Source organism: Balaenoptera borealis, assembly GCF_965194805.1.
Source record: "Balaenoptera borealis genome assembly, chromosome: 10".
Classification (NCBI taxonomy): Eukaryota; Metazoa; Chordata; class Mammalia; order Artiodactyla; family Balaenopteridae; genus Balaenoptera; species Balaenoptera borealis.
The window spans coordinates 90,948,266-90,963,779 of NC_138874.1; the positions used below are offsets into that span (position 1 = coordinate 90,948,266).

The following is a 15,514-nucleotide window of genomic DNA, read 5'->3' on the forward strand; positions in this document are numbered from 1 at the left end:
CAGAGCCAGGACCTAGGAAAACAAGAGTGCATGTGAATCACTTCCGGGCTGCCAGCGGGGAAGGCTGGGTGGCTGCTGCTTCCTTTTGGTGCCTGTGAGGAGGAGGTGGTAAATTTCAGTCCTTCAGTCCTTGGGATATACAGAGGGGAGATTTCAGTTCCGTAGAGTTCTCAGAGTAGGGAGAGGTAGGAACCATTTTGGGAAGAAGGAAAATTTTCCTGAATAATCTATGAGATCTCACTTGAGGTTCTGCCATGAAAAGTCTCCAGCTGTTTTTGTAGCTCTGATTTGCCTCAGGGCAGAGCCAGGGACGCGTGCCTGACTAGGCAGCTCTCAAAGGCCTGAGTTAAAGCAATTACCTGCATTCTTGTGTAAAATATCCTTTGCTGAGGCAAATATCATTTTGTCCTCTTGAATGATCCAGCCTATAATACCCAGGCAGCCTGAAGTCACTGGCAGAGGCCCCTCCCACGATCATCTTGTTTAATGGGCAGTGGGGCCAGCTAGTCTGAAACATTCTCCACCTTGGAGTTCCTTTGATTTACTCAATCAAGAAAGACTTTCCTGGACTTCCCCGGTGGCACAGTGGTTAAGAATCCGCCTGCCAATGCAGGGGACACGGGTTTGAGCCCTGGCCCGGGAAGATCCCACATGCCTCAGAGCAACTAAGCCTGTGCACCACGACTACTGAAGGCTGTGTCCCTAGAGCCCCTGCTCCCGTCCACAACAAGAAGCCACCGCAATGAGAAGCCCAAGCACCGCAATGAAGAGTAGCCCCCCCGCTCGCCTCAACTAGAGAAAGCCCTTGCGCAGCAATGAAGACCCAATGCGGCCAAAAGTAAATAAATTTTTTAAAAAAAGTCTTTCCCCATACCAGAGGTTAAGTATTTTCTGCAAAAACTCTAGAAGTAGGCAATTTAAACTGATTTATACATGTATACAACACATGTATGTTAATACTTGACTTCTTGCCCCAAAGACTCTTTGAGCAAACCAGTGATATGACTGGGCCTGAGGCCAACCTGCTAGGAAGTAATTCCAAAGTGGAGAAGACAGTCTGTTCTAGGCAGCTGGACAGGATTTCATGGGGACATGCTTGGAGATCCCATGTGGATATCACGCTGTCAGCAGCTGGTTCCAGCAGGTGGTATACTCCCATTTTATAGAGGGGAATGCTGAAGCTCAGGGATCCTCTTATCCTTTGTTTCTCAGAACACAATAGAGCAAGAGAATAGAACCATAGAATCCTGGAGTTTGGATTCTGGGCTTTTGGGTATCTCTCTCCTGGAGGCAGTGCGGTTTCCTGGTTAAGGGTATGGGCCCTAGGATTAGTCTGCCTGAATTCAAACCCCAGATTGTCCGTTTCTTAGATGGGTGACTTTAGGCAATTTATCATATGTTTTATCTGCAAAATGTGTCATTGGGAGGATTAAATGAACTATTTGTTTGAAGCGCTTAGGACATTGCCTAGCTCATAGTAAGTACTCAGTAGATAATAGTTTGTTATTACTGGAGCCTCCGCTAAGGAAGCACTGCTTCTACAAATCCTGACCAGCGTAGGTCTGGAAATGCTGCCACCTGACTCCCTCCAAGGTGAGCTGTCTGAGGTCACCTCAGTGCTCATAAGACCTCTTCTTGTCTCCACCTCAGGGGGAGTTTTTGCACACCATTTATTATCATATAATATAATGCAATATAATATCATACATAACATAACATAATATGATGGGTTGGTTAACCTGGAAACCCTGAGGCGGACAGTGGATGGATGGATAGATGAATAGATACATTTGTACTAAGTATACATACATTATATCATTCTATTGATTTGTAAAAAGTTCCCGGTCTGCCTGGCTGTAATGAGATTTTTGAACTTTGCGTGGCGATCAATGAGAGGAATATTATTGGCCTGGAGAATTGATATACCTGCTCTCAGTGGCTTGTTCTGCTCCCAGGCTGCCCCGGCCCCCCAGGTGTACGATTCCAGCAGACACTTAACCTTTTTTACAGTGTCATCAGGCTAAAAGGAATCTAATAGTGACACAGGACTTGTGCTCAGCACTCTGCCACTATTGCTTTCCTGTCACAAATAATTTATAGCCTTCTATTTCCATCCCTGAGCCTGCACCCCAGCCCTGCCTCCCACTTTCCCCCAGCTCCCAGGAATCAATAAGCTCACACAGCCACAGTGGGACTTCAGGGTGCAAAGAGACAGACAGACAGACAAAGGGAAGGGAGACAGAGAGAGGGGCAGAGACAGACAAGAAGGGGAGAGAGAGAATGAAACACAGAGGAAGGATGAGAGGAGGAGGAGGAGGAAGGAGAGGAGGAGGGTGGGGAGGAGGTGGGGGGGAACCAGAAGAGGAGTGAAGACTCACCCCAGCGCTTTCTTAGAATTGAGAGTGTCTCAGTTTGTTCATGAGTTTAACAAATTGTTAATAGGAGACTCATTACATGCTTTCATGCTAACTCACAGAGCTGATGAGACTATTTTGATCTCCAGCATGGTGAGGAGTGGAGACCTCCGGGGAATTTAACCAAAGAGGGAATGACTTCACCTGCCTTGTCATCCTTTACTCTAAAGCTCTGCCACAGCCCCCTGGCATCTCTTGGGTCCTGAGGGAGCTGCTGTTCATACTGTCTATGGATCCTTCCCAGTGCCCCCAGGCAGGGGTCCCCAGTCTGTCTTCCCGAGAGTCTCTGATGCATCTCTTTTGGGGTCAGGTTATGACACCTGCTGCTGCTGTTTCCTGTCTTCTCAGTGCTCTTCCCAGGGTCCCTGAAGCAGCTGCATTGACCAGGCTGGGGCATACTGGCCTGAGAGGCCTCCTTGTCTGCACCTGTCTCAGCCCCTCCATAGGATGCAGCCAGTCCTGGGGATCACCCATAGGAATAATAATACTAGTAGTTATTATTATAGCTAGCATTTATTGAGCCAAGCATCATATTAATCATTTTACATGAATTATCCTATTTAATCCTCACAACAGTCCTACAAAGTAGATAGTATTATTATCTTATTTTACAGATGAGGGAATAAGAAACTGCCAGGGATTCCACAGGCAATAAGTATCAGATGAGAAAGAGAAAAACAAATACCGTATGCTAACACATATATATGGAATCTAAAAAAAAAAAAAAAATTTGGTCATGAAGAACCTAGGGGCAAGATGGGAATAAAGACGCAGACCTACTAGAGAATGGACTTGAGGATAGGGGGAGGGGGAAGGGTAAACTGAAACAAAGTGAGAGAGTGGCATGGACATATATACACTACCAAATGTAAAATAGATAGCTAGTGGGAAGCAGCCGCATAGCACAGGGAGATCAGCTAGGTGCTTTGTGACCACCTAGAGGGGTGGGATAGGGAGGGTGGGAGGGAGGGAGACGCAAGAGGGAAGAGATATGGGGATATATGTATATGTATAACTGATTCACTTTGTTATAAAGCAGAAACTAACACACCATTGTAAAGCAATTATACTCCAATAAAAATGCTTAAAAAAAAAAAAAAAAGGATCAGAGCTGGGACTCAGACTCAGGCAGACTGAGCCCAGAACCCATCCCCTTCTTCCCTTTGCTCTGCTCATACTCCTGTGAGTGTGAGATGCTAAGTGCCTGCAAGGCAAAGCCTAGGAGGTTCTCTGGAAAGGTGGGGGAAGAAAGAGCATCCCTGTCAAGGAAAGCATGCTGGAAGGAGAAGTGGGGAGCAAGCACCCTCGCAGGGCAGTCTTTCTGTGGAAATGGGATATGGCACCTCCCAACCCCCCTGTAAATGGGCCCAGGGCTCCTGACTGTAGCCCCGCAAGGATGCATGTGCGGGAACTTGACTCTCCAGGCCAAACCTGGCGGGGCCCATGGTGGCCACAGATGTGTCTGGCTGTCTTGTGCGGCCAAGAATGAAAAAGAATTAGAGAAAGAGGAGGAGGAACAGGGGGCAATAGGATCAGGCAGTCACACAAAGCAACCTCTTTATCCTTTTAACCCTTAGTGATATTCCTATTAGTCATTGGGTTTGTGTATGGGATGCAGAAGGGCAATGGATGACCATAAGGTTTCCACAATCCCGGTTCTTAAATTCCCTGAAATCAGCTTTGGGGACTGGTGAGTGTCCACCTCCTGGGGGGCGTGGATGGACACCAAGAGCATTAGTAACTCACAGCAGGCGCCCTGCCCAGCTCCTCTCCCATGCACCACCAAGCCGCTGTCAGGGAGTAGTGATTTTCCATCACTTGCTGCCTCAGCTAAAACTGCACCAGCGCCCCAGGGGTCAGAGGCTCTGGGTAACAAAGACAGTAGCTCCACAAGGCCATCCAGTTGTCTATCTCACCCAGCCTCAGTCTTGGGGTTCCCTCATTCCGGAGCCCAGAGTCCACCAGCCCTCAAGTCAGAGCCACCCACAGGCCCACTGAGATCCCAGAAGCCTTTTGCTGCAATGAATTAGGAGCAGCTGCTCTGAGCTGCTCAGCCTCCTAGACTTTTCGTGTAGACCAGTCTACACTGCCCCTAGCGACTGTCGGGTCTTTCCCATTGTGGTCATGCTCCAGACCCAGAAGCTTTGGGCCACCTCACCACGTGCCATCTCTTGCTGCCTCGTCCCCGTGGCCGCCATTCCGTTCTCCCCTTGTTCTGCCTTGTCTGGCAATCATCCACGTTCTCTCAGGCAACTCCAGCCTCTCCCTCTTCACCAGTTCTTTCTCCTCAGCCTACAGAATTATCCAGATCCTTCCTCCCCTAAACAGCCTTCCCTCCGCTTAGCTGCCACTTCCATCCTCAGCTTCCACACTTTTCTCTCCTTTTCTACACACTTCTGAAGCAATAGTCTACGTTCACTGCCCCCCTCTCCTGCTGTCCACTCCCTAACCTCTTTTCATCTGGCTCCTGCCTCAGTTGCTTTGTTGAGGCCGCTCTCCCAAGGTCACTAGTGGTCACCAAAATTCCCAAATCTGTGCCTCTTCTTATTCCCAATTCCCTTCAATCTTTTATGTCACCATGGATGCTGTGGATTACGTTCTCCTTCTGGAAATGTTCTTCTCTGTTGACTTAGCTAAAACTGCCTGATCCTGGTTCTGCCATTTCCTGTGTGACCAACTCTGACCCCTGTGTAAGGTCAGGTTCTTTTCCTCAGCCTCTGATAGTAGATGTCCTCCAGGGTCTACTCTTCAGTCCTCTCATCCCAACCAACACTTCCTTCCTTGACAGTCTCCTAAATCCACATCTGCTCTGCCGGCTGGTGCACGGCCATCCACCTGGACACTCACCTACCTCCTCAAATGGTCATGTCAAGGACCAACCAGTCACCTCCCTGCCTCCCTCTTCCTGACAGTGGGACAGACCACCAGCCTTCCAGTTACACAGAACTGGGGTTTTAGAGCCATGGTTGACTCCATTTAGTTGTCAAATCCATCTTACAAATTCTTCCTTCTCTCTTTTTTTTTTTTTTTCTTTTGGCCGCGACACGAGGCTTGTTGGACGTTAGTTCCCCGAGCAGGGATCAAACCTGGGCCCTTGGCAGTGAAAGCATAGAGTCCTAACCACTGGACTGTCAGGGAATTCCCTTTTTTTTCCCTTCCTTCTCTTTTCTGAGGCCAGCTACTTATGGCCTTGTGCCTGTCTATTGCTTTACCTGCATCGGTTTGTACATGTCTCCTTTAGTTTAAAAATCACTCATGGCTTGAGACTCTGTAAACCTGGTTCCTATATACTGGGGGAAGTCTGACAAAGTAACAAAAAGCACACATTTTAAATACTGAATTCCAACTCTGCCCTAGCTGGCAATGTGATCTTGAGTAAGCTCTCTAACCTCTGTCAGCTTTGGTTTTCAGTCTGCAAAACAAGGATAATAGTATTGCTTTGGAGGTTGTTGTGAGAATTAACAGTAGTATATATACAGTAATATAAATTGCATATAATGTTGGCATATAATAGATGCTTGATAAGTGGAAAATCGCTAGTATCATCATTGCTTCCAAGTTTTCAGCCTTATTTCCTCTTACTCCCTTAACACCGTTCCTGGCCTAGGCATTAGCCCCTAACCCAGCGTGACCACTCGGCTCCTGTGCTTTGCTTCTACCCTCCTCTAGCATCTGCTTCTAATGCCCTCCTCTCCACTTCTTTGTTCATCTTAGAATCATATTGGTTTTTTTTTACTGGGGAAAGAGACCTTAGAGATTCTGTAGTCTAACCTCTTTACTTTATAGCTGAAGAAACTGAGGCCCAGAAAAGGAGAATGATGAGGCCAAGGCTATGTGGCCACTTAATGGAAGACTCGGGGCCTCAGCCACGAAGCTCAGTGACTTTTCCACTATCCTCTGTGCCTCTGGCTCCTATACATGTGTGTGTATATATATTCAGCCTTACTCTGCTTTGAGGATCTACATCAAGTTCCACCTTCTCAGTGACTTCTTTCCCATTTCGCACACCTGCAAGGGGGATGACTTCTCCCCCGCATCCTCCTGGCACTTACTTCCTGGCCCCCTCGGGGTTACTTAGCTTTCTCGGGGTGTGTGTCCTCCCTGCCCAACTTCATTCCCGGCCCTGGGAGGCCCCGGGGTGTGTGTCCTCCCTGCCCAACTTCATTCCCGGCCCTGGGAGGCAGGGGCCTTGTCTCGGTTGCCTGCAAGTAAGTGTTCAGTCCACGCACGGCTTGTGACTCACCTGGCTGGTTGAGATGAAATTGTCTCACACTCCTCTTTGCAGGGAGAGCAGCGCCTTCAGAAAAGTGGCTTCCAAGGGCACCTGACTGACCAGTGGGTGGAGGAGAGTGTCCCTTGGTCCTGGCCCTAGGGTTGGTCTTCTGTGTCGCTGAGCCCTGCGTCCTTGGATCACTAACAATCCCCAGCCCTGGGATGTTTGATCTGGATTCCCCTCCCTCCACCCCAGTGGAGCGCATAGGGAAGGTACTAGGCTTTTCACCTAGTCTGGTAAAGAAGGTGTGATCCAAGTAAGGCCTCTGAGAAGGAGGCCAGCGGGCCAACGAGCTGGGCAGGGACAGGGCTTAGATAGGTTTGAGAGCCCTAAGTGGGCTCAAGGAGCTGCTCAGGGCCTGACACCTGGCAGAGGGACCAGGTACTGTGTTGGAATCCTGGAGATGAAAAGATTACCTGTGACCCAGCCCTTTCCCTGGTTACTTCTCTTTAGCTCAGGAAATGGGGAAATCTCACCCCCTCCCTTGACTCTGGAGGACTGTGATACAGTCCCAATAGGAAAGCCAGCTCCAAAATGATCTCCAGACTCCTCTCGGGAGATGTGTGTGGTTGAGGAGGGAGGGATGGACAGCAAGTCACCAGGGCAGCCCCCACTCCCAGAAACGGGAAGGATGCTGTGCTCCACTCGCTCTGCTGCCCGATCCTTGCTACCAAACATCAAGCTGCAACTCACAAAGCACACAGCAGGACAGAATGCAGACTGTCTCTGCCCAGGGCTGTGCTAGGCTGGATCGCAGAGCCAACAGGAGGGCAAGCTCCTGCCTTGCAGCAGTCAGAGAGGGCAAGGGTGCAGGGAGCAGATGGGTGAGGAGGGAGCTGAGGAGCTCGGGGGAGCACCTCTGCAGGACTGGGCTGCAGGTGACCAGGGCAGGAGAGGGCGTGTGATGTGTGATGCTGTTGTGATGCTGTTACAGGATCATCCGGACCAAAGTTCAGCAGCCTTTCCACCCAACGCCGGATGGAGCCGGGACCGGAGTGACTGCCCCTGGCCACACCATCGGTAAGAGGGCTCAGGGAAGGGGGGAAGCTGAGCCCCCTGAGAGCTGGGAAAAGCAGCTCTGCCCGTGGGAAATGCCCACCTGTCTGAGGTCCAAGGCCCGTGCTCTCCCTGGGCTCCTAGAGGCTCGGGATCTTCCTGGGAGACTAGCTCACGAGGACTGCTCTCTGCCTCCTGTGAGCATCTCCTCAGAGCTGCCTTGCCTTTATCAGTCTGTGTGTCTATCTCTCGCCCTCTGTTCCCTCTAACTTTCCTTCTCTTTCCCATCCTCTTTCTTCTCCATCTTTTGTTCCCTGTCCCTCTGTCATATCTACTTGCTTACTCCATTTTTTGTTTTTTTAATTTTTAAGATTCTCCTCCTCTCTTCTCCCCTCCTCTGCCTTCTTCTCTCCTCTTCCTTCCTCTCCTCTCTGTCCATATGGCCCTGGACCTCTTCCTCTGTCTCTCTCCCTCCCTCCTCATGGCTTCTCTCCTCTTGACCTGTCTCTCTTGATCTGTTTGTCTCTCTCATCCGCTCAGTAACTGTCTGCCCCTCTCCAACCTCCTCGTTTATTGACCCTCGCTCACAGCCTCACAGAGACCTGACCCAGGTCCACCAGAACACCTGCTAACAGCCCCCACCCCCCCACACACACTATCTTCCCTTTGGCCCAAGGGTGCTTGGTGCTGCTGAAGCCATAGATGAGATCTTGGGCTTTAGGGGCTCGGATGTGGTTAAACTTCTCCTGCTGCCCCTCTTGGCAGCTGTCCCCTCTCTCTTGACCAGCAGGAAGTAGAAAGCGCTGGTCCCAGCCCCCCTGGAGTTGGCAGGAGTGCTGTTTACTAGGCCTGTGTTACAGCATGTGCTGGGAGGGAGGGTTGGGCCAGGCTGTACCTGAGCTGATCACCGCGGAGTGAATGTGTTCACTGCTCTGTGCCCTGAAGGGGAAATTAGGAACTTCTCAAGTGATTTCAAGACCAGAAGCAACTGGGGGAGAGGAGCTTCACACTCCCGGGGAATATCAGGACCATTCTTGTGTCTCTAAGAGACTCAGATAGACCTTAGAAAGCCACACTCTAAATCAGGACTGAGAAAGACTCCGCCCAGGAGACTAGAAACAATGGGCTGGGGTTTGTTTAGAAGGATTTGTCGGCCGGGGATCAGATAGGATGAGCTGTGCAAGGAGGCATCCTAGGAGCTGTGCTCTCTGCACGACCGCTGAGTCGCTTTCTAGGTTGAGTCAGCTTTTGCTGTTTGCTGAACCCACGTTCTCAGGGAGTGGGTTCAGTCTATAGTGAGTGAAATCTCTAGGTCTGCAGAGAAGGCCTGGGGTTGACTGGTCCCCACTCAACCCAGGGTGGACAGCAGTGAATAGCCTAAATTGTATGTAGCAATGCGTTTCCCCTTAAACCTCAGAGGAAGGAGGGGACTATGGGCTCCCCATCCCTCCTCATTTCCTCTGCTTCTCTCTGCCCCCAGCCTTGGGGCTTTGGCCTGCGATCACAACTGCTATCCTGACGGCATTTCCTCCTTACTCTCGTCCAGTTCCCAGTACGGCCTCCCCTCCTGTTTCCAGCACCTCCAATGATCCAGTGGGATCCTACTCCATCAATGGGATCCTGGGGATCCCTCGCTCCAATGGCGAGAAGAGGAAACGTGATGAAGGTAGGGAGGAGGGAAGAGGCTTGGCTTCCCCTGTGCATGCTTTGTCCTTGGACTCAGAGCTCCGGTTTCGGCCTAGCCTCGCAGCTGCTCTGCTGTGAGATCAGTTTTAGTAGCAAAGCCCGGGTCCCCCCACTACCCTGCTGGCTCCTGGAGAGAGGGAGGCAGGCTGCTGGTGGGGCCATCAGCTTCACCATCTGCTCAGCAGCCCCGACTGCCTCACCTTCCGCTGGGATTCATCCCGAACATCCCGGTGGGATGCCAGGAGGGAAAGCATGAGCCATGGACCATGGGAAGGTTTTGGAGGTTGGGGACAGCTGGTCTCTGACCTGGGGATGAAAAGCCAACCTGACTTGTCCTCCTCTGATCTCAACCCATCAGGAGATGGGGGAGTGATGTCATGCGCAGCTGACCCTGGTGTCCCTTCTCTGTAACACGTGGACCCTGCGCCCATTCAGACCACTTGGGGAGCTGGGCATGGGCCCTCTCTGCTCTTCTCTATGGGAGGAGACACCCCCCCACACTCCTCTCTGGCCCTTCCCCTCATTCTCTGTAATTCCTCAGGTGCAGTTAGCTATTAGGCAGGGAGTTAAAGGGTGAGGAGATGAAGAGGAGGAGCAGGGAAAGGAAATCAGAGGAGAGAGTGGTGGAGATGAACTTGGAAGAAGGTGTTTTTCAAATATTGTGACATTAAGGGTCCCTTGGTGACCATCTGGTTCTCTTTTGATGCATGAGGCCAGGCCGCAGGGCTGGCAGGCCCAGACAAAGGGAGACACCAGTGTTGAGCCTGCTCTCTGCCCTGATCTTATGGTCCCTGCTGGGGAGGCAGTAACTTCCTGGTCTAGGAAGGGCATATGATTTTAAGGGTATCGCCCATGAAATAGACAGAACCCTCTAAATATGAACATAGATGGGTGACCATATATCCCATTAGTCCAGACAGTCCCAATTTATGCCTTTGTCTCTGCGTCTTGGCCAGTCAGCATCTCCTTTTTCTCTCAAAAATGTCCTGTTTGGACAGTAAATCATGTGGTCATCCCAAGCGCAGACAAACCCTTGATTGGGGCAGCTCTAGAGGGTAAGGAACAGAGAAAAGAGACAAAGCTGAGATTCCCTAGACCCAGGCTGAGGGAAAAGAGAGTGTGAGAGCCCCGGCCTCCAGCAGAAAGGACAGCATGTAGGAGAGGCCTGGGCCTGGCAAGACAGTGATGACCTGGGGCTGGCCTCCTTCCAGAAGCCCTAATGGCCTCGTTTCACAGGAAAACAGCTTGTCTGGCTCTATTTCTCCTTCTTCCAAAACATCCAAACCCATTTGGCTGCCACGGCCTTTGCCACTCACTAAATTTCATTGTGGTTGTTTTGGCGGCAGCCACTGATGGGCAGGGGGATGGCTGCATGAAGGGCCTAAGTCTCAGTTCTCTCTGGGGGTTTCCCACATTCAGGCCTTTGCCACGCTCCCTGGCACTCTGAGTGATCTGGAAGATTCTGCCTCAGAACCTGAGGATTTCTCCTTTAACCACCAGCACCTGTGAGATGACCAGGGGGCCAGGAGAGGCCACAGGACCCCCTTTGTCCTCTCCCCTATTGGTCTGCGGTTGGGGCCAAGCGTGTCCCCTGCTTCCTGGGCTCCTACAGGCCACGAAAGGAGCTGGGGTTAGAGAGACACTGGCCTGGGGCTGCGGCCACTGCAGGTCGGGCCCGGCTGGCCCAGAACAGAGTGCTCTCCTCTCTGAGCAATTGATCACATTCATTGTTTCAAGTCAATTCAATTCAGTCAACCTTTCCTGGGCATCCATCGCAAGAAAGGCTTGGTGCTATAGGATCCCACAGCAGAACAAGATATGATTCTTGTCCTTAAGGAGCTTACAGTCTAGTGGGGCGTGTAAAACACGTGAGCCCAGAGAGCAGAAAGGCCCATCAGAGATCTAGATATGTGTGTTGTGAAGGAGGCCTGGACTGCAGGCCATGGGAACTCAAAGTGGGGAGGGAGTGAACCTCCAGGAAGGGCTGCTCTTTGAGGAGGGGCCTGAGGGATGGAAAGGGGCACGGTTCAAAGACAGTGGTAGTTGAAATTCTATCGGACAGACTGAACCTTGTGACCAGAAGACACTGTGCTGAAAACACAGGGGTGCTTTGGCTGGGATGAAAGGGCCTGAGGGGAAGTCATGGCAGTAAGGCTGAGTGGAGGGGTTAGGGTCACAGGAGAGCAGGCCAAGACGGGACCCTATAAGGAGTTTGGACTTTTTTCCTGCAGACATGAGAAGCCACTGCAAGTGTCTGGGCAGGAAGGGACAAGAGCAGGGCTGGGCTGGGGAAGACCCTCCTCCAGGAGGGTGGTGGTGATGGCAGTGGGGAGACATCTCAGGAAGCAGTTGAATTCTGGGTGAGGGATAATGGCAGCCTCTAAGTTTACTCTTGCTGCTTAAATACTTACCCACAGGCCTAGCCAGTTGGAAAGAAGGATCAGAGACCCTGCTTCTTTTTTTTGGGAGGGGGTTCTTTTGCCTTGACTCACCCCTCCTGACCAACCCCAGGCCAGATGGAGCTGTCCTTCCCCTGGTGGAGGCCAGAGCCTATTAGGGAGGCCAGTATTCCCTGACCACCCCCCTACCCCAAATACACACACCACCACACACACACTTGATCCATCGGACCCAGGTGGAAAGGGAGGGGAAAGGAAAGGCTAGAGCAAAGGCAGACCTTTCACAGCCCATTCCCCCCTTCCCCCACTCTGGGTGCCTCCAAGCAGCCAGGCCCAGTTTGCATTAGGGAGCAGCTCAGATGATTAAGAATAGGGGAGATAATTATGTGTCAAGATGATGTAGCCCAACTCTGCAGTCAGGCCAAGGTAGCAGAGCAGCTGGCAGGCCGGTCGCAGGAGGCAGCCTCGGGCATGGGCTGCACAGACACCCAGGTGTATCCTTCAGCTACTGGGCCAGCACCACAGGCAAAAGAGAGAGCTGACTTGGGCAATGAGGGACGCTGGGATGGGAATGGGGATACATGTCAAGGGACTAGACCTCGAGGGAGTGGAGGGGCAGGTCTCTTTCCAGGTGGACCCTGTACCCCTGCCAGGCTGGCTCGATTTCGGCCCCACCCACTGGGGCATCTCCCTAGAAGTGTCATAGCCCAGGGGTGAGCTGTGAGCCTCTCTGTCCTCAAGGAAGCCACTCCCGCTCCTGCCTGTGGGTACAGTTCGGCCTATTCTTCAGCACTAACAATGTAACGGTGGTGGGCATTAGCGAGGACAATCACTGCAGCGTGTGCTGGCATTATTGGAGACAATCTCAGCAGTAGTTATTGGTGTTCACAGTGATAATACCCAGAGCATTACTGGCATTGGTACTCAGAATATGGACAGCGTTATTAGTATCTGCAGCAATCAGATCTGTGGGGACATTAGTGAAGGGCCGATCAGCTGTGACTCTGGGGAAAAAGGAAACTGACAGTGACTGTGAGCCTGCTTGAGACGCCCTCTCATGCTTTGGCCTTTGGAAGAATGGAAAAATCCCCAGACTTGCCTTTAAGAAATATGCTAGTCAAGAAGCTTTGACCTCCCCTCCCCCCAAGAGTCCAGGAGGTCCCAGAATGAGACAGGTAGACAGACCAGGGATAGATGAGGAAGTTATGTCACAAAGCACCTGGCAGACAGGCTGTCCATCCGTCTGAGAAGGTAGATCCCCGTTCAGTACCCTGCTAAAATCTTTCCCTCTTCTTGGCTACAATTATGTGTGGGTATATTAGGGTCCTTTGAAGGAACACTGCTTCCCCGAATGTTGCATGCCCTGGCTTATGTGGCTGCAGGATAGGGACTCTGGTATTTTTTTAGGCTGAAAGACCTAAGTCCTTTACCTTCACCCAGTTGCTTTTGGCTGTGGCCTAAAGCATTGCCGTCCATCAGTGTTGTTGAAGGCCAGAGCAATTACATAACTTGTCCAAAAATCTGAACGAAGTCATATGTATGAGTCTTTTGATCTGTGTGAGGGGAGGTGTGTTGGTATCATCCTTTGATGTGTGGGATTGCGGGGGGCCGTGATTCTGCCTTCCATTAATTAGGTGCACAATGAATTGTGCAGTCTAGTGGTGCCAGCCCGGTGCAGTTGTGCGTTTGCAGACAGGGCGGGCTGCATGGCTGCAAACAGCCGAGACCTGTCACTACCTTTAATAGCTCCCTTCTGCTTTGGATGAAGCCGTAACTTCAAGAAGTGGTCTATTTCCTTAGTTGGTTTCCCCCCAAAAGTCCCCCAGTGTGTTGCTCAGGTTTGACTTGGAGCAAACGAGGGGATTAGGCTGTGGGAAGGAGCAGCATCTGCTCTGTCTGGGAGCCTGGGCTTCAGGCAAGAGAAGGCAGCAAAGACCCCCACGCAGAAGAAGGATTCGGGGTGGAGGCCAGCAGGCAGTCCGGGGAGCACAGCAGGGATGGGCAGTGTGGCTCAGTGGGAAGGGGTCTGGAGGGAGGTGCAGCCGGGTTGGAGTCCTAGTGCCTTGGGCAAGTCATGTAACCTTCATCAGCTCAGTGTTCTCCTCTGTGAAATGGAGATGGTGACGGTACTTACTTCACAGGGACGTGGGGAGCACAACGCGAGATCATGGATGTGGAGTTGAGCCGACTCCATCTCGGAAGATGGCCCGCTGTGTGTCTGGGGAGGAAGGCATAATTGGCAGGTTTATGTTTCAAGGGGAAATGAAGTTGTGTCAGAAAGAAACTTTTTTGGGTACAGGCTCTCTCATCTTGGTGCAGCTCCTTTTAAGTAGGGCAGCCTAGGGAAGCTGATGCTGGGATAAACCGACCTAGATGGGACCAGGGCAGTGGGGGAAAGATATGAGCCTCCCCTGTGTGACTGGGAGGACTTCTGTCCATCTCTGCTTGCTCCTCTGCTCTGCGGTTATCCACTTGGGCCGCATGTCATCTCCTATTAGCCACCACAGGCATTTTAGATGTGGGTAAATAAATACGGGACCCCTTCTTCTCCAACATGGAGGTATCCCTCCCTCTATCCATTGCTGTGTATTTCTGCTCCCACATACAAATTTATTTATTTACCTTGGGAAATGTGTGTTTGTTTTGTGGACACATGTGCTTTTTTACATGGGTTATGCAAATGTGGGTATTGTGTGTTCTCTACCTTTCTGAGATCATTGGGTGAAAGGGGATGCAGAACTGCATTGGGCAGGCATGCAGTTTTCTGGGTAGTGTATGCACTCGAAGAGATGATCAGATGTGAGCAGGTGCATGTCCATGTCCCTGTCAGCAGCGCCAGGGAGCTGGGAGAGCTCTAAGCCAGGCCTGGGTGTGCTAGGGCTGCGTGGTCTTGAGGCATAGGTTCGCGTATGGAATTTTGCCCAAAGGGCCCTGTAGGCATCACCCTGCGTTCTGTTGGCAAAAGGATGGGCTGTCCTGATCCTGCCTCCAGGGGTGCACTGGCCCCCAAGGCAAGGGAGACTGAGACTGGGAACCCTTACAGAGGAACCTGGTCTCCCAACCTCAGGGTTTCCACCCCCCACCCCCCACCCCGCTCTTCAACCTGCCTGTCTTTCGCAATCTCTCAGTGTCTGTCTCTTATTTGCTCTAGTCGAGGTATACACTGATCCTGCCCACATTAGAGGAGGTGGAGGTTTGCATCTGGTCTGGACTTTAAGAGGTATGGGGGCCAGAGGGAACATGGTGCGGGGACCAGGGGAAAGAGCCGGGGGTGGCCGTTAGAGAGTCTTCAGAGAGTGGGTTCCTAAGGGCCAGAGAGCAGAATAGAAGGAGGTGGCCCAGGATTCCACTGGGAAACCAAGAGGCTAACAGAGTCTCAGGGCCTGGCTCACTTCCGCCTTGGGCTACTGCTGGATTTGGGGGCTGAGGCCCTGTGGCCTGGAGGGTCAGACCCTCAGTGGATGGGGGACACTTTTTCCAGCCATTGGAAAAACAAAGAGCAGATCGGGTAGTAAAACAAAAGCAAAGGAGACCTGGAAACACCTGACAGCCCTAATTCATCACGGCCCAAGTTTTTTCCTGTGTTCCCATTATATTTGTTTGTAAAAGTGGAAATCAATTTTGAAGGTAATTTTCTGGAAAGAATGGAAGGGAGGTGGGAGGGCCGGATAAGGCAGAGATGGTAAAAGGAAAAATTTAGGCCAGGCACAGCCCAGGGGCAGCTCTTGGCAAGGTGAAAGAAAATT

At 51.5% G+C, this 15,514-nt stretch overlaps 1 protein-coding gene across 13 annotated transcripts in view; it reads left to right on the plus strand.

Annotated features, from left to right (window-relative positions):
• PAX2 (paired box 2) overlaps positions 1-15,514 on the plus strand; it is a 94,581-nt gene that overhangs the window by 38,829 nt on the left and 40,238 nt on the right. For 9 of the 13 annotated variants that reach the window (XM_082408133.1, XM_082408134.1, XM_082408123.1 and 6 more), the window contains exons 5-7: positions 7,622-7,707; positions 9,230-9,349; positions 14,920-14,988. In XM_082408133.1, the coding sequence (XP_082264259.1) occupies positions 7,622-7,707; positions 9,230-9,349; positions 14,920-14,988 (275 nt within the window). The remainder of the gene's footprint in view (positions 1-7,621; positions 7,708-9,229; positions 9,350-14,919; positions 14,989-15,514) is intronic. The other 4 variants (XM_082408131.1, XM_082408128.1, XM_082408132.1 and 1 more) reach the window with 1 other exon arrangement.